At 36.7% G+C, this 27,806-nt stretch overlaps 3 protein-coding genes across 3 annotated transcripts in view; 1 reads left to right on the top strand and 2 right to left on the bottom strand.

The window, feature by feature from the left end:
- Positions 1-6,490: 6,490 nt before the first annotated feature.
- On the bottom strand, positions 6,491-9,469 carry mrm2 (mitochondrial rRNA methyltransferase 2). The gene is made up of 2 exons (XM_046835549.1): positions 9,003-9,469; positions 6,491-7,681 (listed from the first exon to the last, which is right to left on the bottom strand). The coding sequence occupies exons 1-2, from the start codon at positions 9,283-9,285 to the stop codon at positions 7,257-7,259; spliced, it is 708 nt and encodes a 235-aa protein (XP_046691505.1). The 5' UTR covers positions 9,286-9,469; the 3' UTR covers positions 6,491-7,256.
- A 252-nt stretch (positions 9,470-9,721) lies between these two features.
- On the top strand, positions 9,722-14,094 carry nudt1 (nudix (nucleoside diphosphate linked moiety X)-type motif 1). Its single transcript, XM_046835551.1, has 4 exons — positions 9,722-9,861; positions 11,505-11,656; positions 13,110-13,255; positions 13,371-14,094. The coding sequence occupies exons 2-4, from the start codon at positions 11,505-11,507 to the stop codon at positions 13,541-13,543; spliced, it is 471 nt and encodes a 156-aa protein (XP_046691507.1). The 5' UTR covers positions 9,722-9,861; the 3' UTR covers positions 13,544-14,094.
- A 2,050-nt stretch (positions 14,095-16,144) lies between these two features.
- snx8a (sorting nexin 8a) overlaps positions 16,145-27,806 on the bottom strand; it is an 18,386-nt gene continuing 6,724 nt past the window's right edge. Inside the window, exons 5-13 of the mRNA XM_046835073.1 lie at positions 26,605-26,725; positions 26,216-26,352; positions 24,711-24,791; positions 24,430-24,590; positions 23,530-23,659; positions 23,375-23,443; positions 23,086-23,235; positions 21,103-21,252; positions 16,145-17,248 (exon numbers count right to left, since the gene is read on the bottom strand). Coding sequence (XP_046691029.1) covers positions 17,156-17,248; positions 21,103-21,252; positions 23,086-23,235; positions 23,375-23,443; positions 23,530-23,659; positions 24,430-24,590; positions 24,711-24,791; positions 26,216-26,352; positions 26,605-26,725 — 1,092 coding nt within the window. The 3' untranslated portion in view covers positions 16,145-17,155. The remainder of the gene's footprint in view (positions 17,249-21,102; positions 21,253-23,085; positions 23,236-23,374; positions 23,444-23,529; positions 23,660-24,429; positions 24,591-24,710; positions 24,792-26,215; positions 26,353-26,604; positions 26,726-27,806) is intronic.

Genomic DNA, 27,806 nt, shown 5'->3' on the forward strand with positions numbered 1-27,806 from the left:
GTATGAGAACCTCAGCCAGTGGTCCATCAGAAAAGTTGATGCAGGGCAAATAATTACACAGGAGCACTTCATCTCTCTCTCTCTCTCTCTCTCTCTCTCTCTCTCTCTATATATATATATATATATATATATATATATATATATATATATATATATATATATAAAATTAAAGAGCTGATCTTGCATTTACATAATTAAATTTGAAAGAGAATTCACTAGTCTCAGCAAACATTTAGCTCTCCTCATTTCATTAATTCATTTGGAAAGACATTTTGAGCTTTCTTTTTTCTTCCAACTAGACTGAGGCCAGTTCAGGGCTTTAAGGTGGACCACTAGCAGCTCTTGGATTAGCCATTACAGTAATCCTGAAACTAGAAAGCTTTTGTAGTAGATCGGATTACCACTGAGCCATGACCATCTGTATTAAAATTTTACAAACCAAAAACATTAAAAACCTCAAAGCACACCATCTCGCTCTGAATTTATTAAGAAGATAAACAATCTGGTTAAGAGGCCAAAATCTCTTCCAGAATTGCAATATTCCTGAATGCAAAGCAAGCTCCTTGACGAACTTTGGAGTGCAAGGAATTAATTGTCCTGCACAGATCCCTAAACCCAACCCTACTGAACGTCTTTGGAATGAACTGGACCTGGAACCTCCTCACCCAACATCAATGCTTGATCTCACTAACGGTCTTGTACACAATGAATACAAAACTCCATGCTTCAAAATCTATTTGAAAGCCTTCCCCGAAGAGTGGCTCATATTATTATTGCAAAAAGGACAAAGGGAATGAATCTTGAATAAAATGTTCAACAAGCACATATGAAGTTGATAGTGGTGATAGTGGTGATAGGAGTCCACAAACATTTCACAATATATTGTATTAACTAAAAATCTAAATGCACTGGTTACATGATAGAGCTGCTGGATTAAATCTGGAATTAGGACTGTATTCATATTTAGTGGCATCAAAAATGAAATATTCAGTGTGATCTTAACATCAGAGAGAGAGAAAAAAGTGGAACCAATTTGAGTTCATATTAAATATAGGCTTTTTTCTTCTATAGGTTATCAGTCCCAAAAAATTGAGCTAGTTGACACAAATGCAATTGGTGTTAAGAGAGGAAAAAAGATAGAACACTGTTATCACATCACTATGAGCACAAATAAATTATCAGATGCTACATAAGCACATTTTATTTCATGTTTGAAACATCTCTGTCTGACACGTTACAAAGGCATAGAAACCGACTGATAATTTGGTTTAACTTTTTTCTTTGTTTCATGGGATAATCACACATCAAAAAGTTCCATTTAGCTTTTAATCAAATTCTCAACAAGGATATTAGGTCTACAGTAATTGAAGGGCATTTATTCATGTAAAGTGTATTAAGGCTTAAACAGAGTAGCTGATTGAGTTAAATTAGAACATTGAACACTTTTGTTCACACACAGCATTATAATGCAGCCAGACTGGAAAGTGCAGGAAGAAAAAGCTTTGCTGCACCAAAGTCAGTAACCTTAATTATAAACAAATAAATAAAGAGTCGAATTAATTGTGTTGTTCAGCCTGTAAGACTTTGCGATAGAGAAAAGAAATCTGTCTCAGATTCCTGTTCGTGGCTGACAGGAGTGGAACCTGATGTAGTTTGATATTTTGATATATTGCTTAAGGGGTAGCTGGTAGCTTAGTGTTTAAGCCATTGGGCTTTAGCTCTGAAGGCTGTGAGTTCAACTCCCAGATGCTACCACTCCTGGTATTTTGTTTGTTCTGAAATACTTTTCAGCTCACCATGGTTGTAAAGTATGTTTATTTAATCCTGTCAGTTTAAACCACTCTGGTCATTCTCTCTGATTTCTTGCATCTGAGGCTACATTGGGTACTTCATGGGATGTTTTCCAGGCTTCAACTGTTCATTTTGCACAAATATCCCGCATTGGACTGCTGCCAGGTTTACAGAATGAGGAAGGCTAACTGTGTTCCTATTATGCTGTTGGTGAGTGTAGACCATTTATTAATAGCTCTTATGTTGTTTAGGCAGCTGTTTTTAATAATACACTGAAGGGCTAAATAAATCTACTCACTGTTACTATTATGAAACTATTTAAATTGAGTTTTATAGATCAAGGCCTTATCACATGCACACAACTATTACACTTAAAACACCCTCACTGAAACAAGGATCATGTGTTTCTATGCTATATATTCTGTGTCTCTTTCGAACATGGTAAATACTTGACATGACTATGAAATTACAGACTAGGCTACAGAAAATCAGGCCCAGACGTCATACTGTGCATCTTGTTTTTTAAAGTAACCAGCAACACTATTGCTGGTTCCATGAAATTACCGCATGAATAATCAAAGAACTGAGTATATTTGTAAAAGGAAGGAAGAAGGGCTTAACCCTGCTAAGCCATTCCTACCAGCTGTCCATGCATGGTTGAATATATCTACTTTTATGCCCAGTTTCTCATCTCTGAGAGCAATACATACAGCACATTTGTGTGTAGTGATGATTTTACTCTATGCCCAATTTGATATGGTACAGCTCTGAGGCACGTTGCCATTGAATGTGAGGAGGAAAAAAAAATTATGCTAAGCTCGGTCCTGGATCTTCTCCAAATATATCTTTTAGGACATATCTCTTGGTCTGTTTTAATGAAGCCAGACACAGAAAATTTATGCATGACTAAGATCACTAGACAGACCAACCTACAGGATGAACTTGGGAGACGAGACTGAAAAATAAGAACACTGATCTCATTCAGATCTTTATAAACTGGCCCAATTACATTACTCGAGGTGGTTTTGCTTACAGGGTCTGTGCTTTACATAATGTTTTTCTTTCTTTCTTTTTTTTTTTTTTTTTAAATCTCAGCTAAGAAGTGTTTCAGTTATTAGGGCAGCTTTTGGCCTGAATATTACATGACTGTTTATATTACAACATGTACAACAGTATTCATGTTTTACTTTAATCTCTGTCTTTTTTTACAAATTGGTGCCAGATCAATGAGCACCTCATTTAATGGACACTAAATAAAATCAGATTATTTACACATGGTTTTGATAGGTCAGGGGTGCCAGAAGGGTAAAGTGCAGCAAAGATTTTTTTCACTTTTCAATTACCACATTGAATCTTTAGTTAGTATGTGTAAAGAGAATCCATCCAATTGTGCTGGAACTCAAAGCATTCAAGACTGTAAGTTTAATAGATTGTTGTGGTGAAATTAAATGCAAATTTAATCACATGGTTGTTCACACTATCGACATATTTGGTGAACTAGATATCAGCTGCACAACATGGCAAATCACGAATACTTTGGGGCTGTAATGGAGCTCTTATGATGATCGATGGTATCATGAATTCTGCTAAGTAACAGCATATGTTAGCCTAAAGCTTTGGGTGTGGATTGATCTCCCGACATGATAATTTCCTCGAACATACGCCCAATGGAGAAATGGTTACACCAAGAGGCTCAAGGATGTTTCACTAAATAGTAATGGCATAAATGACACATTACTTAATGTACAATCCTGGGCAAAAAGCCCAAAATGGCATAATCACAAGCCTTTAATCGTCTTAATAACAAATCATTGGTCAGAACATTAGCAAGAATTAAAAATGCACTCCTGAGACCTTCTGTGCCACCATTTGTTAATTTAATTTCGCTGCAGTGAACTGTTGGGAGAAAAGGTACAGAAACAAATTGTATGCAAAGGTAAAATCATGATGATGATGATGATTTTTGGACCCTTATCTAAAACAACTGACAATTAAGCAGTTGAGGGTTAAGGGCCTTGCAAGACATCTGAACCACTAATTTAAATGTTTAAAGTTAAATTCAAACTCATAACGTTTTTATATATTATTCATTTGGTCATCCACCACACCTTCTGGGAGACCTGGAGGAGATCTACAGTCTTTGTTTAATTATTGCTTATTTACTGACCAGTAATGATAATTTGGCCGGTAATGCTAATATGTCAATACTTTAAATAGACTGTTTACTAAATAAGAAATTCTCACTATGATGGGCTGCTTGAATCTTTATACTATATACAAAATATGGCCAAATGTATGTAGACACCTGTCCATTAACACACAGTTGTTTAAAATGTCTTTATATGTAAAATCAAATGTTTCATTGTGACAACATTTCAGTGATGACTTGTTGGGTGGGTGTAGAAGAGCTTCAGTGTCTTTCACAGAATCCTGAAATGTCAGTACCTGATCTCGGTAAAGCTCTTGTTTGCTGAATGACCAAAAATCCCAATCGCCATTCTCCAAAATATAGTGTAAAGCCTTGCCAGAAGAGTGGAGCTTGTCCCAACAGCAAAAGGGGAATAAACATGGGATGGAAAGTTCCAAAAGCACTTGCTGTATGAGTGTTATGGTCAGTTGTCTACAGACTATTGGCTGTATATAGTCTATATTTAGCATTTCAATAAAATGTTTCTATTTTAGGACTGTATCTTGGTTATACTGTATGTTCAGTATGTTTGATTCCTCTTGCTTCCGAGCTCCATTGAGTTTAACGCAGAACAAATTTTCCTTCGAATACATCCAAATCCCATTCAATATTACAACATTGCAATGTCCAGAGGGAATCTCTAACCTAGTAAAATAACTCCTCTCTATCTTCATCTATCATGTTGTGTTTTGTCTCCCTGGAGTCTTAGTTTCTCATCAGCGAGACCTGTAATGCATAAAACTTACAATTAACCTTAGGTTGAGGCAGACGTGGTGTCCTTTTGTTTCTGCAAATGCTGTTTTAGCATTCTCATTAGTCATGCTGTCTACGGCTCACTTCTCCGACCACTTTTCCTGCTCATAAGATCATAATGAGAGAATGATTACATGACTTGCAAAACAGATTTTATTCCCCCCAACCTGTAAACAAATAAGTATTCCTATTATGGAGACACTAACTGAATATCGATTGAATATCAAATAAAGCATGGTTAGCTGTTGTGATTAAGCATTTAGTTACAGTTCCCAGATTCATTGATGAAAAGAAATCACTCAACAACGAACTGAAATATTGAGTCGTATTAGTGGTCATTATTTGCCTGCATTTTGTTAATGAGAATCACGTCATCTCCTGGTTTGATGAAGAAGACGAGAGGAAGAGTGATAGCAGATTTGAGTGATATCGTGCCAGGCTACAGCATGCTGGTGGAATTGTACCTTGTTTATCATGATACGCGAGGGATTATGGAATACATCTAGGTGGACATTGTTATTCTTTCTGGTGAAGAAGCTGGTGATTGGCACTCCATGCTTTCTAAAAGTGGCATGATTAAAGCCTGGTGGCAAGAACACACCATGAAAAGCTATAATGACTCAATGCACCAGCAGACAAATGCGAAAGCAATTTCAATACTGTCTGGTGCTGATGGAATGATTTAGCGCACTGTTCGTAAACTGCTAGCACATATTCAAAAGGAATGCCTGCACGCAGTTTTCGTTATGTTTTTCATCAAAATGGACAGTAGCACTATTCAAAACACATGCATGCTCTTTAGACTCCGACAACTCAAGAGCTCCATCCACTGGCAGGATGAATTTCTACAAGTCTGAGAGTTCAGGTTTAAAAATTATTCATACCAAAAGCTTTACACCTTTAGTTCAATAAAATTTTGAAGTATTTGTATTTAACTAATATTCAATCTGTCAGTCTCCATTATTTAGCCACATATTAAATGTTACAACACATTACAGCTGCAAACATCTGTATTCGCTTTGATTCCAGCTCAGTTCATATTTTTGCTTTGTACCAATTTCCAACTGATCTCCTCAAACAAGACTGAATAATTCATAAAGTCACTATGTATTCAAAGCAGCGTGACTGTAAAGGATATATAGAAAGGTGTAGAGCAGCATAACAACGAGCCGAGAGATTAGTTACCGAACCTCTCAGCCACCCTTCGTTGTTTGATGGTAACTGTCTGAAACAAACTGCAACCTCAGCTAAATGTAGGAAAATTAGACCTATGGCTGAAGGCACAAACCTCTGCAGTGTGGACTTTGCGAAATAAATCTGCAACAAGGTCTAATGCGATAGACTTTGATTTTGTAAAATGCACGAGTTGCTCTCGGTTGTAGCAGCATGTCCAACCTGGCCTCACAGCAGATTAAAATAAATTGATATTCGAGCTGTACAGCAGAGAGAGAGGAATAATGATGGTTCTCAAAAACATAACAAGCAGCATGCTGGCAGAAGAATAATAAACTCTTGCCCACTGTATTGCATTGTTCTCATATTGTCTCATTCAGGTTGGAGGCGGCGTCAAAAATTTATCTTAGGAAGACGGATAATTACATTAGATGAAACTTTAGATAAAAATATGTTTCCAATAACATTAAATAATCCATTTAAAGTCTTAAACTACTAAAGACACCAGTCAGAGGCTTTGTGTTTGCAAATTAAGCCCATTTCACACCAGAACTGACAATATGTGAAGCAAATGAAAGAACCAACCACTTTTACTGTTCATTTTTAATGATTATTTTAGATTCCATATTTCTCTGCTGCCAAACGCAGCTAAAGAACAAACATGAACAGATGTAATCAACAGTTTTTCAGACATGGTGTATACTTAGAACCAAGGAATGAAGGCTTCTGTGGTTATGTAAGAATTTTCCTACATTTAAAATTGACAAAAGAAATAAATACACTGTACATATAATACATTTTAAAAAACACAAAACAAGTATCCCTGATATACACTGATCGGGCTGTGACCGCTGACAGGAAGTGAATAACACTGATTATCTCTTCATTATGGCACTAGTTAACATTTCGTCCTCAAAGTTGATGTGTTAGAAGCAGGGAAAATGGGTGAGCGTAAGGATTTTGACAAGAGCTTTATTGTGATGGCTAAATGACTGGGTCAGAGCTTCTCCAAATCTGCAGCTCTTGTGAGCTGTTCCCGGTCTGCAGTGCTCAGTATCTATCAAAAGTGCTCCAAGGAAGGAACAGTGTGAACCAGCGACAAGGTCATGAGCGGCCAAGGCTCACTGATGTACGTGGGGAGTGAAGGCTGGCCCGTGTGGTCCGATCCAACAGCTGAAATTACTGAAGTTAATGCTGCTAATGATCGACAGGTCAGAACTGTTTTAGCAGCCGAAAGGGGGCGACACAATATTAGGCAGGTGGTCATAATGTTATTCCTGATCAATGTACAACGGTATAAAAATAACCGCTAAAATATCCTGTTGAAGATCAAAGTCCAGAAAGAGTGATGCTATATTTTCCGGAAGGTTCTGGCGAGGAAATATAACTCTGCCGAATCTTTCCTACTTGCTTTGGGCTTCAGGGTCTTCACGTCTTGAAATGCACGGGTAAGACCATCCCGGAGCTTGTGTGTGAGCGCTCCATCCCAGTACTTACACAGCAATGAGCCCCCAGGCCGCAGCAGCTTCTCAGCCAGCTTTAGCAATGAAAGACACATGCACACAAGTCTCTCATGGTCCAGCTCCTTAAGCCCAGTGGCATTAGGTGCCATATCACTGAGGATGACGTCAGCATAAGCTTGAGGAAGGAGCTCCTGCAGCTTTGTGTGAGTAGTAGAACTGGTGATATCCTGGTTGGACAGGAAGTGGGCACCTTCCAAAGGGGCGATGTGTAGCAGATCTATTCCAAATACGCACCCTTTGGTTAAATCAGGCCCTGCGAGAAGAAAACAGTGAAACAGTTAAATCTAGTAATCATGATGATTTTAGAGATGTGTGCGAATGTATTTAAACATTGAGTGCAAAATCACTGATCAGTTGTAAACTTAATATAAATGAGCCTAATGCCAGAGGCTGTTAATCTCATCAGTAAATCAGCATGCCAGAGGCTGAAGTGAAGTGCTTTCAGAAATTAGTTTCTTATCAGTCTCCTCTACAAAGCCACTCTCTAAAAACACATGCACATCACTCGAATTGTCTGTCATTGGCCTTAAGTAATAAATAAAACACAACAGGGAGTGCTGTTATAGGAAAATGTTCATTGAAAAGGAGGTGTAATACAGCCCAACACAGCTGATTTGCCCCCACATGGTTTACAATTTTTTATTTACTAATGTATAACTTTATGATCACCTGCACTCCAAAAACAGTATCTGTATATTATACAGTATATATTTATTATATATCCTTTTTACTCCTCATTACATCTGCACTATTTTTATCTATGTATCTTTATATCCCTACTGTACATTCTGCCCAACATTTCATTCATTTGTGTATAACATGTGTTTTATATATTTATATATATATATATTCAGCTTGCTAACTTCTTAAATGCCATAATCTTTTAACCATTTACTTCTGCACATTCCTCTTCAATGCCATAGCCTTCTGTACTTCTTAATGATGTCCACACATCTCTGCACTGTTATAGCCTTTATATTTATTCACTGTAAATATGCTACATATTTATCTGCACTTCTGGTAGATGCCAAACTGCATTTCTTTGCTGTGTACCTGTACTATGCAATGACAAAGTTCTTTCTTTCTATCTATCTATCTATCTATCTATCTATCTATCTATCTATCTATCTATCTATCTATCTATCTACTTTGCTCACAATTTAGAACACAGTATGTCCAAAGGTTTGTGGACACCTCACCATAACACAAATCGGGTTGTTCTATTTATTTCCTCCTTCTAACTTTTCTGGGAAAGCTTTCCACTATATATGAGATTGTGGTGGTGGGGATTTGTGCTCATTCAGTAAAGAAAAAAAAGAAGATTGAGATCAGGCACTGTTGTTGGATGAGGAGTTTTGGGGTGCAGTCAGTGTTCCAGTTTATCCCAAAGCTGTTTAGTGAGGTTGAGGTCAGGGATTTGTGCAGGTTGTACACTCGAGATCTTCCACTCCACCTTTTCAATTCATGTTTTTTGTACATGGCTGAACATGTCTGAGCCCAGGGACTATCCTCAGGGTTTGCTGTTATGGAATATTATAATAAGCATAATCACTACCCAAGTGCTTGAAACTTACTTTCTCCAGTTGAATTGACCCTTTGCACTGCGACTTGGCTCCAGGCTCCAGGGGCAGCACCGCAGTCTATGACACAAAAACCGGGCTTCAGAAGGCGGTACTTTTCATCTATTTCCAGCAGTTTGAAGGCGCTCCTACAGCGGAAGTTCTGAAGGTGAGCCGCTTTGACGAAGGGGTCGTTCATCTGGCGCACTATCCAGCGCTGCTCTGCGCCACTCTTCCCCTTCAGCACCTGGGATGAGCCATGAAGGCGACATGCCTGCAAATACAAACACTTCCACATGCTCTATGAGTCTGGATGGTAACAAAAGTCGGGAAGTGCACCCAAAACACAATGCCTAACCGCCAGTGCTTCGAAGCATGCACTTATTAAGCATGAAACAAATATATAATACATAATTTCGACATGGTTTTGTCCCTGAAGTTCTCCTTTATCTGACTTTCTACAGCACTCATGTGGCTGAAACGGCTTCTTCTTCTTTGTTACTGTTCCAGTCTTGTAGCTTTATATCAACTACCACCTAGCGGTATGGAGTATATCTACCCTAAAATAGCCGCACTTAATGATTACTGTCAAATAAAATAAAATTACACAAGAATATAACCGAAAACATGCTGAATTGTACACGTGATACTTCACTCTCCTGAAAGCTCGCCTGCTTTCTTAATTTTTTTTACGTTCCGAGTTGATGATTCCAATCGAGATTATTTCAGTGTAACACAGTAAAGCATGTGGGCGGACAGAGGACACACAAACACGCGCGCGGGAAGGAAGCTGTAGTCCTGCTGGTGTTTCTTCAATAACTCGTTTAACTGGATTTAAATCATAATAATAAGCCTGTAAGACATCTTTGAACAAGTAAGATGTTATGTTTATATTATTTTCATCATATGTTTTGTTTGCTGATTGCAAATTGCATTAGTATTAGTAAGGTTTCATTATTTCCTTGTGTCTTTATACATAGTCGATTTTTTTTTTTACAATTTGTATAAGTGCATACATTGTATTTATAATTCGCGGTTAGCACCTTTTATTAATTATTTAAGAAATTAAACTTAATTAAAAATATTTTAGTTTCAGAATTACTTTGTTGCCTTGTTTTTGGGAAGGAAAGATCCTGGGACTTCTTTCAGCTTCTCCCATTAGGGGTCGCTACAGCGGATCATCCGTCTCCATACCCCCCTGTCCTCTACATCTGCCTCTTTCAAACAACTACCTGCATGTCTTCTCTCACCACATCCATAAACCTCCTCCTTGGCCTTCCTCTTTTCCTCCTACCTGGTGGCTCCATCCTCAGCATTCTCCTACTGATATACCCCATGTCCCTCTTCTGCACATGTCCAAACAATCTCAATCTTACCTCACTCAACTTGTCTTTAAAACGTCCTACATGAGCTGTCTCTAATCCTTCTAATCCTGTCCATCGTCGTCACTCCCAACGAAAACCTCAACATCTTCAGCTCTGCTACCTCCAGCTCCACCTGTCTTTTACTCAATGCCACTGTCTCTAATCCATACAACATCGCAGGTCTCACCACAGTCCAATAAACTTTTCCTTTCACTCTTGCAGATAATCTCCTATCACTCTTCACCCTGCCTGCACTCTTTTCTTCACTTCTCTAACACACTCTCCATTACTTTGCACTGTTGACCCCAGGTACTTGAACTTCTCCACCTTCTCCACGTCTACTCCCTGCAACCGCACCGCACCACTCCACTGCCCTCCCTCTCATTCACACACATGTACTCTGTTTTACTCCTACTGACTTTCATTCCCCTTCTCTCCAGCACGTACCTCCACCTTTACAGGCTCTTCTCAACCTGCTCCCTACTCTCACCACTGAGCTGTATTAATAATGCACTTAGGTGTGATGCAGAAGGACACACATTGGAGTGCATTATTGCATGATCAGATTGTAATTCTCCAATTATTCCATGGCGATTCTTTAGCAATTACAATGTGTCATGTATTTATGAATGGCATTTTAATAGTTAAGTTAGATTTATTGTTGGGGAATGTCTGAATGACAAGTCAGTTCTTCTTCTCGCTCTCTCTCTCTCTCTCTCTCTCTCTCTCTCTCTCTCAGTCTGAACTTCTCAATCATTAGATATTTTCAAGAGTCAAGAGGCTTTTATTGTCATTTCTACTATACACAGTGGTACACAGTACACAGTAAAAATGAGACAACGTTTCTCCAGAACCCTGGTGCTACACTAAACAACAAACAACAAAACAACATTAAGCTAAAACACAAGTTACATACACAAATGCAAATCTGATTTTACTTTGTTAAACAACCCCAAAATGATGTGGCTCATCTTCAGGACAAGATATACATTAAAGGGGCTTTCACACACGTTCACTGAGAGCTCATAATCTCCAGCACCTATAGGAGACTCATTGTGACAAAAGCTACACATCATGCATGGTGTTATAAGCTGCTACTGAAACAAAGAGACTAACAATAAGCATTAATGACTAGATTCTTGCGTTGTGTTAGATGTTCACGAGGAAACTGCTAACCCTGGTGCTGGTGGTGCAACCTGGCCGTGTTCTGCTCGGCATGAAGAAGCGAGGCTTTGGAGCAGGGAAATGGAACGGCTTTGGGGGAAAAGTTAATCCCGGAGAGAGCATAGAGCAAGCAGCGAGACGGTGAGGAGACTCATGAAACCTAACTTTACAGCTCATACATATTCTGCAGTATTGCACCAAGACAACATTTATATTTTTTAGATGTTTCTGTGTAATTATTTAAAAATTGCTTCACACAAATGCAAATCTGATCAGTGCAGTACTTAAGTCTATATCAAGCAGTCACAAGACTTGTTCAAAATCGCAAGAATTAGAGATTGGATTAGAGATGGATGTATATACAATTCCTTATGTTAAAGCAATGGCAATCCGGCTGTATTATAGAAATTCAGTGATAAGATCTGTATAATAAAAGAATAAGATCTTTTTTCACATTTAGTTATGTTACAGCCTTATTACAAAATGGATTTAATTCATTATTTTCCTCTAAAATCTACAAACAATACCCCATAATGACAGCATGAATAGAAGTTTGTTTGAAAGCTTTGCAAATTTAGTACAAATAAAATAATATCACATGTACATAAGTACTCACAGTCTTTGCCATTACAATCAAAATTGAGCTCAGGTGCATCCCGCTTTCACTGATCATCATTGAGATGTTTCTACAACTTGATTGGAGTACACCTGTGGTCAAATCAGTTGATTGGACATGATTTGGAAAGAGACACACCTGTCTATATGAGGTCCCACAGTTAACAGTGCATGTCAGAGCACAAACCAAGACATGAAGTCCGATGAATTGTATGTAGACCTCAGAGACATGATTGTATCAAAACACAGATATAGGGAAGGGTCATCATCTGTAAATGGAAGAAGTTTGGAACCACCAAACTGAGCGATCCGGGGAGAAGGGCCTTAGACAGGGAGGTGACCAAAAACCCGATGGTCACTCTGAAAGAGCTCCAGCGTTTCTCTGTGGAGAGAGGAGTACCTTCCAGAAGAACAGCCATCTCCGCAGCACTCCACCAATCAGGCCTGTATGGTTGAGTGTCCAGACGGAAGTCACTCCTCAGTAAAAGGCACATGACAGCCTGCCTGGAGTTTACCAAAAGCACCTGAAGGACTCTTAGTTCATGAGAAACAATGATTGAACTCTTTAGCCTGAATGCCAAGTGTCATGTCTGGAGGAAACCAGGCACCGGTTATCACTTGGCCAGTACAATAGTCTGTACATGTGAATTTTATTGAATTTTTTTATTGTAATACATTTGCAAAGATTTCAAACACTTCTTTCACGTTGTCATTATTAGGTATTGTTTGTAGAATTTTGAGGGAAAAAATGAATTTAATACATTTTGGAATGAGGCTGTAATGTATCAGTTTCCATGACATATTGATTTGTTACTTTATTTTATTTAGAACGAAAGCATTATATTCATATTATATCAACTTCACTGTAAATTCCAATATGTAATTAAAGGTCTGTGTTGCTGGAGTAAAATGACCAAGAATTTAAAAATGTGGAAAGTGCTCTTGTATTTCTTGAGCGAAAGTTTCCGATCTTTTAAAGAGAGCTGCTGGAGGAAAGCGGCCTCACTACAAACACGCTGGAAAAGATCGGAAACATCACATTTGAATTTGTCGGAGAAACGGAACTGATGGACGTGCACATATACCGAGCGGACGAATACGATGGCGAGCCAACAGAATCAGAAGGTAGCATCAAGACATTTTAGCATTCCATCTCTGTGATCGTGGCATGGATCATTCTGTTTTCTGTTTTTAAAATGTTTAACACAGAACAAATGGGTTTTTTTTATGTTTGTTCAAGAAATGCGGCCTCAGTGGTTTGATATCGACAAAATCCCCTACGGCAAAATGTGGGCAGATGACATCTTCTGGTTCCCACTGATGCTGCAGAAGAAAAAGTTCTTGGGCTACTTTAAATTCCATGGCCATGATGTGATCCTGGAGCAAAAGCTAAACGAGGTGCAACAGCTTTAATTAGACTTTGAAATCTCTGATCTATCATGTTTTTCAAATGGAGAGAAACGAGGTGAATGCCCTGTGCACACTCCAGTTTAGGAATGTGTGCATCACCTGCTGGACCTGGTGACACATGGAGTCTGCTCAGATATGATAACATCCTTAACCCTAACACATGTGGTCACAATTCCAAGTGACCACTTCTGATCGGATTTTACAAATAATGTTGTTAGGCTGTGATCTGTTATTGATTATCATACATTTTGCTCTTGTCTTTCTGCTAAAAACAGTTGAGCGCATAGTGCACCTCTCAGGTGTAAGAACGGGACTTGTATTCCAACCTAACCAGTGAGCATATTTCCACAATATGGACAAAAGTATTAGAACGCCTGAACTTTAAATTTTCATACGTGCTTTTCCCCCCAAACTATCACCACAAAATTAGAGTCACACAATTGTATAGGATCAATGCAGTAGCATTATATTTTCCCTGTACTTGAACTAGGAGTGCCAAACCTGTTCCAGCATGACAATGCCTCTGTGCACAAAGCAAACACCATGAAGATATGCTTTGCATGGGCTGGAGTGGAAGATCTTGACTGGCCTGTTCTAGAGCTCTGACCCTTAACCCTGCTGAACACCTTTGGGATGAATTGAATGACTGACTGCACCCCAGGCCTCCTCACCTCACCTAAATCAGTACCTGACTTTATTCACACCCTTGTGGCTGAATGAACACAAATCTTCATAATCTTTACACTCAAATCTAGTAGCACATCTTCCCAGAAGAAGTGGCGGTTATTATGACAGCAAATGGTGACTGAGTGTCGAATAGGATGTTCAAAAAGCACGTACGAATCTTATGGTCAGGTGTCCACAATCCTTTGTTTATATGTTCATCCACAAGTGGTTAAATGTTTGTAAGATTTATGATTTTGTCAATTTTAGAATTGATCCAAACAGAGCAAAAATCACAGTAAGGTCAAATGTCTGTAATACATTTGCCAGCCTTTTTTATGGCTTTCTGCAGTTTTTGCGAAAACCTTTAACACCTTCGCCTTTAAATACTGTATATTTAAGACTCTCGGATAAGTGGCTTTCTACTCACTACATATGCCCACTAAGCAGCCTGAGTATAATGTAATCAGTTCTTTCTGAACCTGAGAGGTGCACTGAACTGTATACTGTATGTTATAAACTCTATTTTTAAGCAAGAACAAAAGTGGTCAAATCTTTTACATGTTCAATTGATTGGAAAATAACCTAGCAAACTTTATCCCTCAAATCTACTCACAAGTGGGCACTGAAAACCCGTCCCAGCTGTCCAGTCGTGAGATAATATCCCAAGACGGACATTAAAAAGAAATCAGATAAACGGTCTTTACATCATACTGTTTGACGTTGATGTTCTACAACTGGTGTTTGTGTTATTCCCTGAATGCTCTCCTAACATTACTTCTGCAGCGGTGTCTGTAAAGATCTTTTTTTTTTTTTGGTTACATAGTAATATGATGATTAGCAAACAGTTATTCAGCAATCCTGTTCTCTAAATCTTATAACAGACTTTGGAAAGAAATAATGTAAAGTTTCTTGATGCAGTTTGTCACACTGTCACAGGTTACCGTTCATAGACATCTGTAATTAGTTTGTGTTTCGAGATTAGTTTTGTTGCTTTACACAGAAATAAATTACAACAATGGAAAGCTCTTGAATATAAAGAATTTACATGAATCCAGTATGTATTATGAGTATGCATTACTAATATGAGGCTTAAAATAATAAAACTGTATGGTATAAGTTTACATACACCTTGTAGAATCTGCAAAATGTTAATCATTAAAAAAAAATCTTTTTTTTAATAACTGTCATAAATCACTTAGTTTACATATAGTCCACAAACCACAAAAGTAACTAATTCTATACAAATGAGCAGTTCAGAAGTTTACATATGCTCTATTTTTAATAGTGTGTTGTTACCTGGATGATCAACTACTGTTTTAAAGTTTAGCGATTGTTGTTCATGAGCTTTATGTTTGTTCTGAGCAGTTACACTGTCCAGTATTCTTAAGGCAGAATCTCCAGAACCTGTACATTATCTTGATTATTCTGAGATCCACCTTGTTACATATTTTAGTTCATTTTTCCCCCACAGTGTATCAGGTGCTTTACATACGGGTTCAATGGATGAACAGAATAAATGTGTTAATTCTATAGTGTCATCTGGTGTGTAAATGGATTCTAAAGAAGGGAATTTCTGCTCCTAATGTTGAACTTGTGATTCATTTCTGTATTATCAGCAATATGACTGACTTCATTAGTGCTCAGAGTATCAAGCATCTGCTAATACTTAATTAGCAAACTTAAATATCCTAATAAACATCATGCACCTTAAAATGGTCCGTGAGCTGATATTTTTTCTTTAGTGTTGCTTATCTCTCATTTCTGTAAAGATAAAATGTGAGTATTTTGACATAGTGCCTTTAGTGTGCCATAAGTTTACAAGTAGTCAGGAATATTAAAAATCTACCATACAAATGTAAAGGGCCTTGTTTACAGTATATTGAACAATATTACCTTTTTCCTACTGTAATTGTTTTTGTACAGAATAACTGCATCGAATTGAAAACACATTTCTTGCTTTATTGCTGATTAGCACAAAAATGTACATATAACAACATAATGGGTTAAAACAGGCAGCTGGGGAATTAATTTGAACAAGCTGTAATTTGCTCATATTGCCAGCAGAGGGCAAACTATGGCACATGCTAAATCAATCAAGCAAATAAAAGTAAATGAATATACAAATTATCCAAAATATTCCTCATGCACAACACATTCCTCATGCACAACTCATGGATACTCAATTTCTACAAAATGTGTATAAAGGTTCTGTGAATAAATCAGAAAACATAATAATAGATGCATGATATACTGACATATCATATACAAGTAAAACCATTAAAATAGAATATATATTTCTCTGCTTTAAGTTACTAAACATTTAATATCTATCTTTTTCTTTCGCTTAACTTCATTTTTCCACCTGAGCTCTAGTAATTCAGACATTTCTTAATGCCTTAAGAAAACATCTGAGATTATTTTTTGGTATGTTCTTCAGATGTTAGTTCTTCTTCTGCTATGCATATTATGAAAGCATGCTTGAATTGAGTGCACTTGAATTGATTTGGGCTCAGACGTTGCAACTATGAATCTGTTTTGCAGTTACATACTAGATAGCTTTTTTTGTGGATTAAAATAAAAATCGTTCTGTTTGCAGCAATACTGCCATCCTCTGTCTGTAAACGTGTTCTACAGAATGTTCTTTATGATTCTGTACAAATTGGAGTGTTGTTTTTAAAACTATCATTAGCTTAATAATGACCTATATAGCATATAGGACTAAATAAATTTTTTTAAAGGTAATAAAGAGCAAAATTGCTTTTCCTTTAAGCTACTTTACAACAGCAGTTTCATACAAAATATGTTGGTGTCATTTCGGCATCAAGCTCAGCATGTGAGAAAAGAGAATTAGCAAGTTATCATCATGCAGTAGTGTACTGTAGGATACATAAAGGAAAAGAAAATTGTGCAAAGTCGTTCTGGCAGCCCAGCGTCGTTCCTCATCCTCTGCTATTTTGGCGTGAGAGGAGGAGACTGGCAACCATTACTGTCTGCAAAAAGTCCACTCAGCTTGGAGCGAAGATTGTTCCAAACCTGGCCCATCTACATGGAGATAACAGAAGACAAGAATTAGACTGGGACACTGGAAGCCTTGTGGAATGTTTTTCTAGGTGTTATTTCACAGTTCCTGAAAATAGAACACCACATTAATACCACAGTTTGCTCAACTTCCTGTAGGGACCAGTTAAATGCTTTCTGCTTCATTAGTTAATAAGATTTCATTTAACCTGGTCAAAAAAAACCCTGTGTAGTTGTAGATGACAGTCTCACTGTTAGTAAACGTGTGCACAATTTATTTCACTGAGATTGTAAAAAAAAAAAATGTTACGCCCTGCGTTAAAGAAAATCGCTGACTATAATTTAAAGCTGCTTTAAGTTTAAATAGTGTAATCTAACAAGACTCTGAAACGGGAGAAAAACGTGGAAACCTGACATCCATGTGCTTGTTGAACATCCTATTCCAGATTTTTCCCAAATTTCCACACTTAATACTTCTTTAACATGTGGAAATATCTTCCATTAATGATTGATTCTGAATGCATTTTTCTTCCATGGCTTTCACTTTTCTATTCAGTGATCACATGAAATAACTATATACAAAGGATGTTCAGTAGCTGTTCCTGTGTCTACTAATGATTCCTAATTACTTTCTTCAGTGTCCTCATAAATGACTTCATCTTTACAAATAAACAGTATACAAACAGTACAAACACTATACAGGCAAATGTGTATGGACACCTGACCATAAGATTTGTATCGTACCTGACCATAATATTTGCAATGTTTACATCCAACCAAATGTTTAAAGATACAGTATTTATTTATAATTTTATACAGACAATCCATTTGCACAACCTTCTTTACTGTGCAGTGCTACTGGCATTGTTTTGTCATGTGTCTTGTCTGTTGTCTTGACTGTATCTGGTTGAAATAGCTATAAAGTTGACTTGATTTGACTTGCATGTGCTTTATTATGCATCCCATTCCACATTAAGTCCCCATTTGCTGTTATAATAACCTCCACTTGGGGTATTTTTTTGTAGCACATTTCACATTGTTATTAGATATTTCTTGTCATTTCTTTTGTTTATTTTATTTTATTCATATTAATTATTGTATCACATTTCACATTCACAGTGTTATTTCTTTCTGTTTATTAGGGTAATGCCTGGCCGGATTACTTAAAAAAAAAATAAAAACAAAGATGAAAGAGCTCTGCCACTATTAGATCATTAAAAGGAGAAAGTATCGTATTTGAGAAAATGGTGGCAGATGATGTACCTGTTTTCAAATTGAAAAAATGGGATGAGGTAGCTATTGACATAAGAAAAAGAGTTGTTATCTATACTGTAAAAAGAATATAAATAGGCTGTGTTTATTCTGTAACTTTAGACACTTCCATGGAACGTTCTGACTTTGTTTCTGTGGGGAAAAAAGCCTGAAGCTTTGACATTACAACCCTAGATTCTGTACTTTTGTTTCTGATTGGAGTCTTTGTCTTGTTACTGAATTTGTTTGTTCTTGTCTCAATTAGCCACAACACACTCTTTTCTTCTGAACAAGTTTCACTAGATTTATAAGTGTACTTGTTACCTCTATGTGCTCATTCATTCACAGGGGCATTAGTAAAGCCAGGTACTGATCTAGAGTGAGGAGGCCTGGGGTCCCGATAGTGTTCAATGAGGTTGAGGTCAGAGCTCTATAGCAGGCCCCTCAAGATTTTCTATTCAGTGTCGATGACCTGAGCTTACACACAGACCCATGTATGTAGTGTATGGCAATTATACCCCATTCTTTTAAAAAATATATATACTGCATATATAAGAATATATCTAGTTTAACTAGATTAAGCTGTACTAATCCAAGGCAAAGTCAACTATCTACATCCCTACAGGAGTAAAGAAGGAGTTATGCAGGGATATTCGGGTCTTAAGATATTTGTTAAGGGCTGCAAGGAGAAGAACAGGAAACAGAACTATGTGTTGTTTTGTGGGTGGAAGCAAGGAAAAGTTTTCTTGCTTTAAAGACTTCTGATATAATTAGATATTGTTTTTGTGTTGGCTAAAACATTTTGCTGTCAAGAATGTATCCCAGATACCTTTAAACCAAATTCCCCTGCTTTATTTAGTGGTGCAAATAGCCATTCCTTTCTAAAGACGATTTCTAAATAATTGTCTACATTCTATTGTGTAACCTGGAAATTAATGAATGACAGTCCATAAATGCTTTACTGTCCTTGATGAGCTTGATAAATACAGTATCATCTAAGTATTTTAGAGAAGTTGTGGAGGGAGTATGCATAATGCAGTCATTTGTGAAGTTAGATTATAAAAATTAATGACAATACACTGACATACCAGACTGTAGTGGACATCTGACCATGACACCCAATATGTGCTTGCTGAACATCCAATTCCAAAGGCATGTCATTGACTAGATTTGGTCACCACTTTGCTGTTATAATAACCCCCACAGAGATCAGGCACTCATATTGGGAGAGGAGGTATGGGGTGTTTTTAGTGTTCTAGTTTACCCCAAAGGTGTTAAGTGGGGTTGAGGTTGGAGAGCACAGGCTTAGAGATCACATGTGACGATTGTTTACAGCCTGTAAACCAGTCACTAGGCAAGTTGGTGATTAATGGAAAGTTGTTATGATGTACACTCTCTTAGTGTTCTTAGAATTACAAGCTTAAGCTTACAGTTTGAATCCAACTGTAAACTAGAAGGCCAGATTTCTGCACCTGTCACCCCAGGCACTGTATGCTTACAGTAAGTTCAACCAGCCAATTGTGGTTTATTGTAGATGTTTTTAGGAAAGTGTGTACAGAGGCAACATGGGTAGATTCCAGAAAGACTGAGAACATTCGATAGCATACTGCTTAAGCACCCTTGCCTGGATGCCCTCTGGGCCTAGGGTCTGATATGGCTTACAATTACTGGTGGTGAATGAAGTAGATCCACAAGCCCTGAGATATTGACTGGGGAGGCTTGCAGCAGTACCTACATTCATCTTAGCCGTTAAGAGATTTAAAATTGCCCATTGAATATACAGAATTTCAGCAAAAAAGAAAAGCTTGATTATTAAGATAAAGCTGTGCCTTGAGCTTTCATGGCTTTATATTTAAGCTTGACCCTGAAACTACAAATCTTTGACAAACAGTGCAAAATTTTCAGGAACACCCAGTTCTGACAATAAAAAGCTCTATAATGTTCATTTAAAATAGGTTATATATATGATAGTAATAGACTCTAATATGTATATAAAGCATTTCTTGAAAAGGGAAAAAAATAAGTATTATTATACAACTGTCATTTGCTTCAAATGCATGGGGTGGTAAAAAAAAAAAAAAAGAAATCTTAATACTTACATAACATTTTTCTTTACAGTTACATTGTTGATTTCCCACCTCAGAGATACCTCAGAGTTAGAGTTATATATATTATATATATATATATATATATATATATATATATATATATATATATATATATATATTAAATATTAAATTAAAAATTAGTTAAATATATATTAATTAAGTTCCTTAATATCCTTGTTTTATAATGCTACAGTTTTCGACTATAGTGCAACATTACTGCTGAGTTATATAAGAGTTAATGTTTTTAATCACTCTCATGCAGGCTAAAAAATGTGACATGAGATCTTGGAGGAAATTGAAATAAAAATCCCCAGGCAGGTGAAATTACTGGTCATGTGATTTTTGGAAAGGGAAGTGAATGCTTTTCATGCTTGGGATGTGTTGCTTCAGAACATTTTAACCATCTTTTTTTATATGGCTGGAATTCCCTTTTTTCTTTTCTTCCACACAATCACTATTTCAAAGTCCTTCACATTCTTTGTTTGGCCTCATACAACATGTACATTCAACAATTCTCACCTCACTGTGACTCTGCACTTGTGAATTGACGAAAGACCCCAGAATGTGTGAGGTGATGGGGAGGTAGGCAAATATCACTTGACTTTCCTGATGCACACAGAACAGGGAAAAGTAGTTCCGTAGCTCCATCGTCTGGATTGCATTCTCCTGCTGCAAAGGAGAAAGTCACACAGATGTTGTGTTGTTAACAGTGGAAATGTATTGATGGCGTGTAACTCAGCATTACCACCTTTCTAGAACCACTCATCAATCACATTACAGTGTGTACAATTTAAAACTTTATGTGCCTGAAAGACTTGGCATGTAGATCATGTCAGCATCTGGAGGTGAGGAACATTCTGTCCTTTTTACCTCCTCTGGTCTATGTCCTTTTATTGACTAAAAACCAAAAGTTCCCCAGCACTCTAGAAAGGAAATTACTGTCTACATAAACAACCCACACTTAATTCACTCTGATGGCTGTTTAATTTGAAGAAATGGCCCAAATGAACAAAGTATTAAAAAGGCTTCTTAATAGCCCTATTAAGCACATACTGTACGTTAAGTATTAATACAATGTACATTAAAGTTGCAGTGAATATAAACTACAATATACTGTACACCAAGGTATATATTCTCCATTACTTCCTGTCACAGTTGCAAAACTTTATAAATGAGTCACAACGAGGTGAAAGCAACAGCTGGAAAAAATGAAGTGTCAAACTTGAAGCTCTTGCCAACAGATGCATCTAATAAACTTTGAATACATATTTCTATCTGTATTCTATCTGCATTTTTTTTTCCAAACCATGAAAACTACTAAAATGTATAATTATCGAGAAGCATGAAATAATGTACTGAACAATTTTTATTGCAATAAGATACATTGCCAAGACTGAAAGCGGATTAAGGAATTGATATTGTCTGTACACCTGACATAGTGTACTGATGTGTGGAATTATTGTTTCCCCACACAATGGCTGAGAAAAATGCCCCCCCCCTTTGGGCTAGTTTCAGGTATTTTGAGTGGTTTCTAAGATGTTACTGCAACCCTGGTTAATATGATATAACCACAAACACAGCTGGACAAAAGTATGTCTGAAATATCTCAAACCGAGCTGCTGGATAGCTATAAGTTGTTGACACTCAAATGACAATTACGAGGTAACTCTGGATAGTACCATAGAGTAGCCTCTCGCACAAGTCAAGTGAGATAGTCTTGTGACTTTTTCATTTAAGACAAAGTTGTTATTAGTGACATGGCAGCAAAATCAGTTTCTATATAATGGTTAAACAGAAAAATACTATATAATAAAACACTTTGAGAAGTATTTATACACAAGTATTTATACATAAATATTTATACATTTTAATAGGTGCTCTGCTAATCAGCTTGACACTGATGAACATAAAGTTTGGCACATCTGGATTTGTGAGAATCATCCCATTCTTTCTCTAGAGAACCTTCTATGTTTTGTCAGGTGAAACAGCATTATTTTCTCTCCATATGTTGTTTGGTATCCTCTGAGACTGGACCCCTTAGGACACTTTCAAAAGCCATCTGTGTGCAGAGTGTTTTGACACAATGTTGTGCTGGACTGGCGAACCATTTCTCCACACATCATATCTGTCTTTGAACACACTTTCCATAGGGACGTCTGTGTACTCTGATCAGATATTGCCCCATCCTTACAGGCCTCCAGGGCCCTACTGCTAAAACATGAACACCTTTACGACATGATCCTGATGCATGGGTTCCACTAGATCCATTCAGCGTTCCATCTTGGTTTCACCAGACCATAGCGGTTTGTTTCTCACAGCCTGTAAGTCCTTTAGTTGCCTTTTGGCACACTTAAAATAAACCTGATTTATCTACTATAAAAGCCTGCTGGAGTGCTACAAAGATGGTTGTCTTCAAGGAGGTTTTCTATGCAGGACTACTGGACTTCGATCAACGAAAAAATGCATATCAATGTTCAAGTGTGTGTCTATAAGAAGACTGACCTGGACAATGCGGGACTCTAGCTGCTCCACAGACACCTGTTCTTTTGGCTGCACAGCTGCACTCATCATCTGTCTTTTCATCACACTGTACTTCTGAAGAGCCTTCTGGTGCTCATGTAGAACACCCTTTTCGTGACGCTCACACAAGTCCTGCACCATATTCTCAGTAAGCATCTTGTAAATCTCATAAAGATTAAGGCTGGACTCTATAATAATATCCATAATCATTGATAAAAAGATGCTACATAAAGAGCAGGTCTAGCCATGCTAACAGTTCATAAATACTCACCCTGTACGACTGCAGCAAATCCAGGAAGAAGTTCAGTTTTTCCACCACATCATCCTCTTCTCTTCTTCCCTATAAATAAATAACATATAAGGGCCCAGCAGTGGGACAATCTCTTTCGTATCTTACATAAACGCTTTCTATAAAAGAACTAGTACCTGTTGGGCAGCTTTTTCTGATAACAGGGAGAATTCAGAGGAAAAGCCATGAAGAGAAACTCTCAAATCAGCCCACATGCTCTTAGATGAGTCCAAGACAGGCACGGGTGAGGGATCACAACCCAATGTACTGGAGAAAGGGGTGAAGAGAAAATAAAATAAAATCTATGGTATATGTGCAACACAGCACATCAAGCAAATTCAAACACAAGACACACCTGTATTACACTTATGTTTTATTCTTTTTTATTATGTAAATTTATTGAGCTTCACTGCTAAAGAAAAGGTAATACATGTCATTGTTAATATGCAGCCACCTTTGAGTGTTTCAAAGAAGTAGCTTGAAATAATTCAGGAGTTCCCCTTGCTCAAAAGCAACACTTCCTTTAAACATGTCTGCTTTTTGAACAAGCACAATTGTTTGTCTGCTTTTATAGTCTTTTGCACATGTCCACAAAAGGGAAGTAACTGATGATGATTATATTAAAACATGAGGCCATTCGTGCAACTACCTCATTGTGAGTAATAAATATTCAACTACAGAATTATTGCCACCTTTTGGAGGGAAAAAAATTTTTTTGAGTTGTGTAAAATACACAATACACTATTTAAGTAACTATAAAAATTTATTCTGCGATTCTTTGTGGAACATCTGTGTCAAAGTTTATCAACAACTAATATTGAATAAATTGAAAAGAAGTAACTGTAATGTGTGCAATCCCTATTCATTCATTATTGGAAGAACTGTTCATTGTATGGAAACATTCAAAGAACATTCAACATTCAACATTCAACAAAATCAATAATAATCATTACCATTACATCATTTAACTTTAATAATCGTAAACAATACTGTAACGCAACATCATATAACTGATGCACGGCAGGTGTGTTATTTACCTAAGCTCCTTCCCAAACATGAGCAGATCTGTAGAGTTCTCCTTTGACCGCTCTGCCATTCTTTCCGCTCGGTCACGCAGTTTCTGAAAACTGTTGTGGATATTTCTGATCAGCTCTCGGCTTGTAGTAAACAGGACCTGGATGTCCGAAGGGAGGTATTCCTAAAGAAAACATACAAGGCCAGTGTTAGAACATAATGATACTTAATATGAGCAGTGTTGCACACAATACAGTAAATAATGTGATTGTAGAAAAAATAAAAAGAGGAAGCATATAGAAACCTTGACTTGTGTTGCAAGTGTATAAGTCATGAACTCGTCTCCCATTTTCTTGAAAGAATCCCGCAGCTTTATTTGGACATCCTAACACAATTTTTAAAAATGGGAAAATTTTTATAAATTATACCATTAACATGAATTCATATGATGCATTTTACTGAATAATGAATAGAAATGACTGAAGAAAGAATCAGTGCACTCAAGGGGTGAGGGATATGACAAAAATATCATATCACAATAATTGAAGACAGAATTGTGCAATTTTTTAATGCACAGTATGTTTTAAGATATTTAGTTACTGAAATACAGTAAAACTGGAAACAATAGTGTTTCTTCAAAAAACTGTAATATCTACAAATTAGATAAAACATACAAATATAATACTTTGAAAAATGTAAATTAAAATACTGAAAAAATAAATTAAAAAATAAACTTACTGTACACTGAATGCACAAATTTAAAGTTCAATAAGAATGTGATTTATGCTTCTAATAAGAGGTTTAGTTTATATTGAAAAAGTTACCTACAATACCTCAGTTTTAGTCATTTCTATCAAACAAGACTTTCTGTGAAGCTACAATAATGAAAAAAAAATCATATCCATAAGTGCAATATGGACAGGATAGGACACTGATGGATCCCTGAGATAATTCTGTCATTTCTTGGTTGCTTTTCCGTGATTTTATTTGTCCTTATCAGAAATGTCAGTCTTTCTCTCCCTCTTTACTTAAGACTATTTACTGAACAAAATACCTACTGTTTTTCCTCACGAAGATCTACAATGTTCCCCTCTTTTTAGTGCTGTCCAGATTATCAGCTCTGTAATTTTGCAGCCAGATGCTCCATTTTGTGTTAGAAAACATTTATCTGACGCATTTCCAGAATTTGCAATTACAAACTCTGGAAGTGTGTCAGATAAATGTTTTCGAAAGACTGGAAAAACTGGAAAACTGAAATCTGGACAAACTCTAAAACTCTGGACAGCAGAATGACCACATCCATCAGAAACATGGTCATCCTGCTGTCCAGAGTTTGTCCAGATTTCAGAGTTTTACTTCAGAGGAGATACAGAAAAGACAAATAAGACCCTAATCCCACCCAAAAAGTAGTACAAACAAAAGACACTGAACAACTGTTCAACAAGAAACAATAACATATTGTTCAAGTTAGCAATAGCAAACAAGCTGAAAGACAATGAAAAACCATGAAGAAAAATTTTACATTAGCTTAAGAACTCTATTCAGGATGTACACATTTCCTACAAATATTAGTAGTATGAACTTTTAAAACTTATAAAACTAGGGCATCATTTACTAAGGCATCATTTTTACAAATGTAACTTGAAATTTGGATAGAAGAATGTCTGTTGTTCAATTTTAAATCCAGCCTCCTGATATACTGGGACCAAAACAATATAAAAATAGTCTAATAGGTCTACACATATAGACCACACAAAACAGCACTAATATAGCAATACTGTAGAAATAATGAAATAAAAACGTTCATACCGAGCCGCTGAATGTGAGAAATATTTTAACAAGCTCGTCCTGTGAGAAAAAGGGATGCCTGGCAACGAGGTTCAAAAATCTGCCCAAACCACGTCGCCGTCCTTCAATGAACTCTCTCTCTGACTGCGAGTTCAACACTTTAGGGAACAGAGGTGAAGAAATTGAGTTAATTAAGATAAATCTGCATCAATTACCTAAAATATGAACAAAACACAATTTGCAAAACTATTGCTTGCTGGTTTTGTGTTGGCGGAAGCATGACATAAATGTCAAAGCACCAAAACACAGACAGCACCAATAATTAAATTACATTACCGGTACAATTAATACACAGGTGTTTTACAACTTTTAGCATTTTAGAACATCTAATTCATGGAATAACATTGTACCTGATTTAAGCACTCTTTTAGGTGGTAGGGAAGGCACCATTCTGTAGGCAAACCTATGAAGCAAAAGCTCATGGAAGACATCAAAGTCGCTGTAACGCCGATAGACGGACGTTTTGAAACGCTGAAAGGGAAAAAAAAAGGAAAAACTGGTACACAGAACATTAAACCTGTCAATAAACAACAATAGTTGCAGGAGTGTCAGGCTTTAGCTCCGTGAAGCTTTCTGTTGTAGATTTCTGTCATAATTTGTGTATTTGTGTAAATTACAGTAATTATTTTGAGACCGAATTTCTTTGGATGTGCCGGATGATTATGCAGACTATATGTAGATATAAAGTAGTGTCATTATTAAAATAATTAATTAATGTGGGAAGATAAGATTGACTGCTGGCATCATTTTTAACTACTCTTTATATTTCTCTGCATATAATATAACTTATATAATATAGCTTCACTATATATATAATATATAACTCTATAAATCCATGATTCAGCACTTTTCCAGTAGACAAAAATCAACACAGACTCTACACATTATGCTGTCCACATACTGTTTTTCAATAAATGGCTTTTTCCCACAGATGCAGAGTTCATGCAAGGCTGAGAAAAAAATAATCTCGTTCTGAAACTGCAATGCTGCAAGCAATCAATTTGGCTATCCTTCCAAAATGAGTCCGTCTAGCACCAACAACCATGTTACACTCAGTTACAAATTCTTCCACATTCTGATGTTTCGGTGTGAACATTAACTGAAGCACTTGATCTGAATCTGCAGGATTTTTTTACACTGTGACTAAATAAGCATATGTACAGGTTCCTATAGAAATAAACAAATACACATTCTTCTAAAATGCTTTATACTTGTACCAAATGTGTACCTTCATGTGCAGGTATTTAATTATATTTTAATTACTGTAATGACTATTAACCTTTATTTTAATTACTAACACTATTAACCTTTAACGTTATGGAGTTTGATGTTTGAAAAATAAAGATTTTAATTTAGTTTCTAAAAAGAAGTCAGAGGCTAACACATTTTGTTGTATGTGTGTGGTTGAAAGTCATTTATTGATTTATACAGAGTCAGCCAGACAGGTAGTATTCACAGGGGAGTCTTTCATTAATAACCATGGAGAGACCAGAGAGAACCAATCTGACTTGACACTGAAGACTATAACCGGTTTAGAATTTAGAAGAATAGC

Source organism: Silurus meridionalis, chromosome 22, assembly GCF_014805685.1.
Source record: "Silurus meridionalis isolate SWU-2019-XX chromosome 22, ASM1480568v1, whole genome shotgun sequence".
Lineage (NCBI taxonomy): Eukaryota > Metazoa > Chordata > Actinopteri > Siluriformes > Siluridae > Silurus > Silurus meridionalis.

What these genes read in the sequence shown, in the direction of transcription:
- nudt1 (XM_046835551.1), top strand. Translation starts at nt 11,505, where the DNA reads ATGTTCACGAGGAAACTGCTAACCCTGGTGCTGGTGGTGCAACCTGGC. An exon ending in ATAGAGCAAGCAGCGAGACG is followed by an intron (nt 11,657 to 13,109) that starts GTGAGGAGACTC and finishes GATCTTTTAAAG; the next exon opens with AGAGCTGCTGGAGGAAAGCG. An exon ending in CGAGCCAACAGAATCAGAAG is followed by an intron (nt 13,256 to 13,370) that starts GTAGCATCAAGA and finishes TGTTTGTTCAAG; the next exon opens with AAATGCGGCCTCAGTGGTTT.
- mrm2 (XM_046835549.1), bottom strand. Translation starts at nt 9,285, where the DNA reads ATGTGGAAGTGTTTGTATTTGCAGGCATGTCGCCTTCATGGCTCATCC. An exon ending in GGTCAATTCAACTGGAGAAA is followed by an intron (nt 7,682 to 9,002) that starts GTAAGTTTCAAG and finishes TTCTTCTCGCAG; the next exon opens with GGCCTGATTTAACCAAAGGG.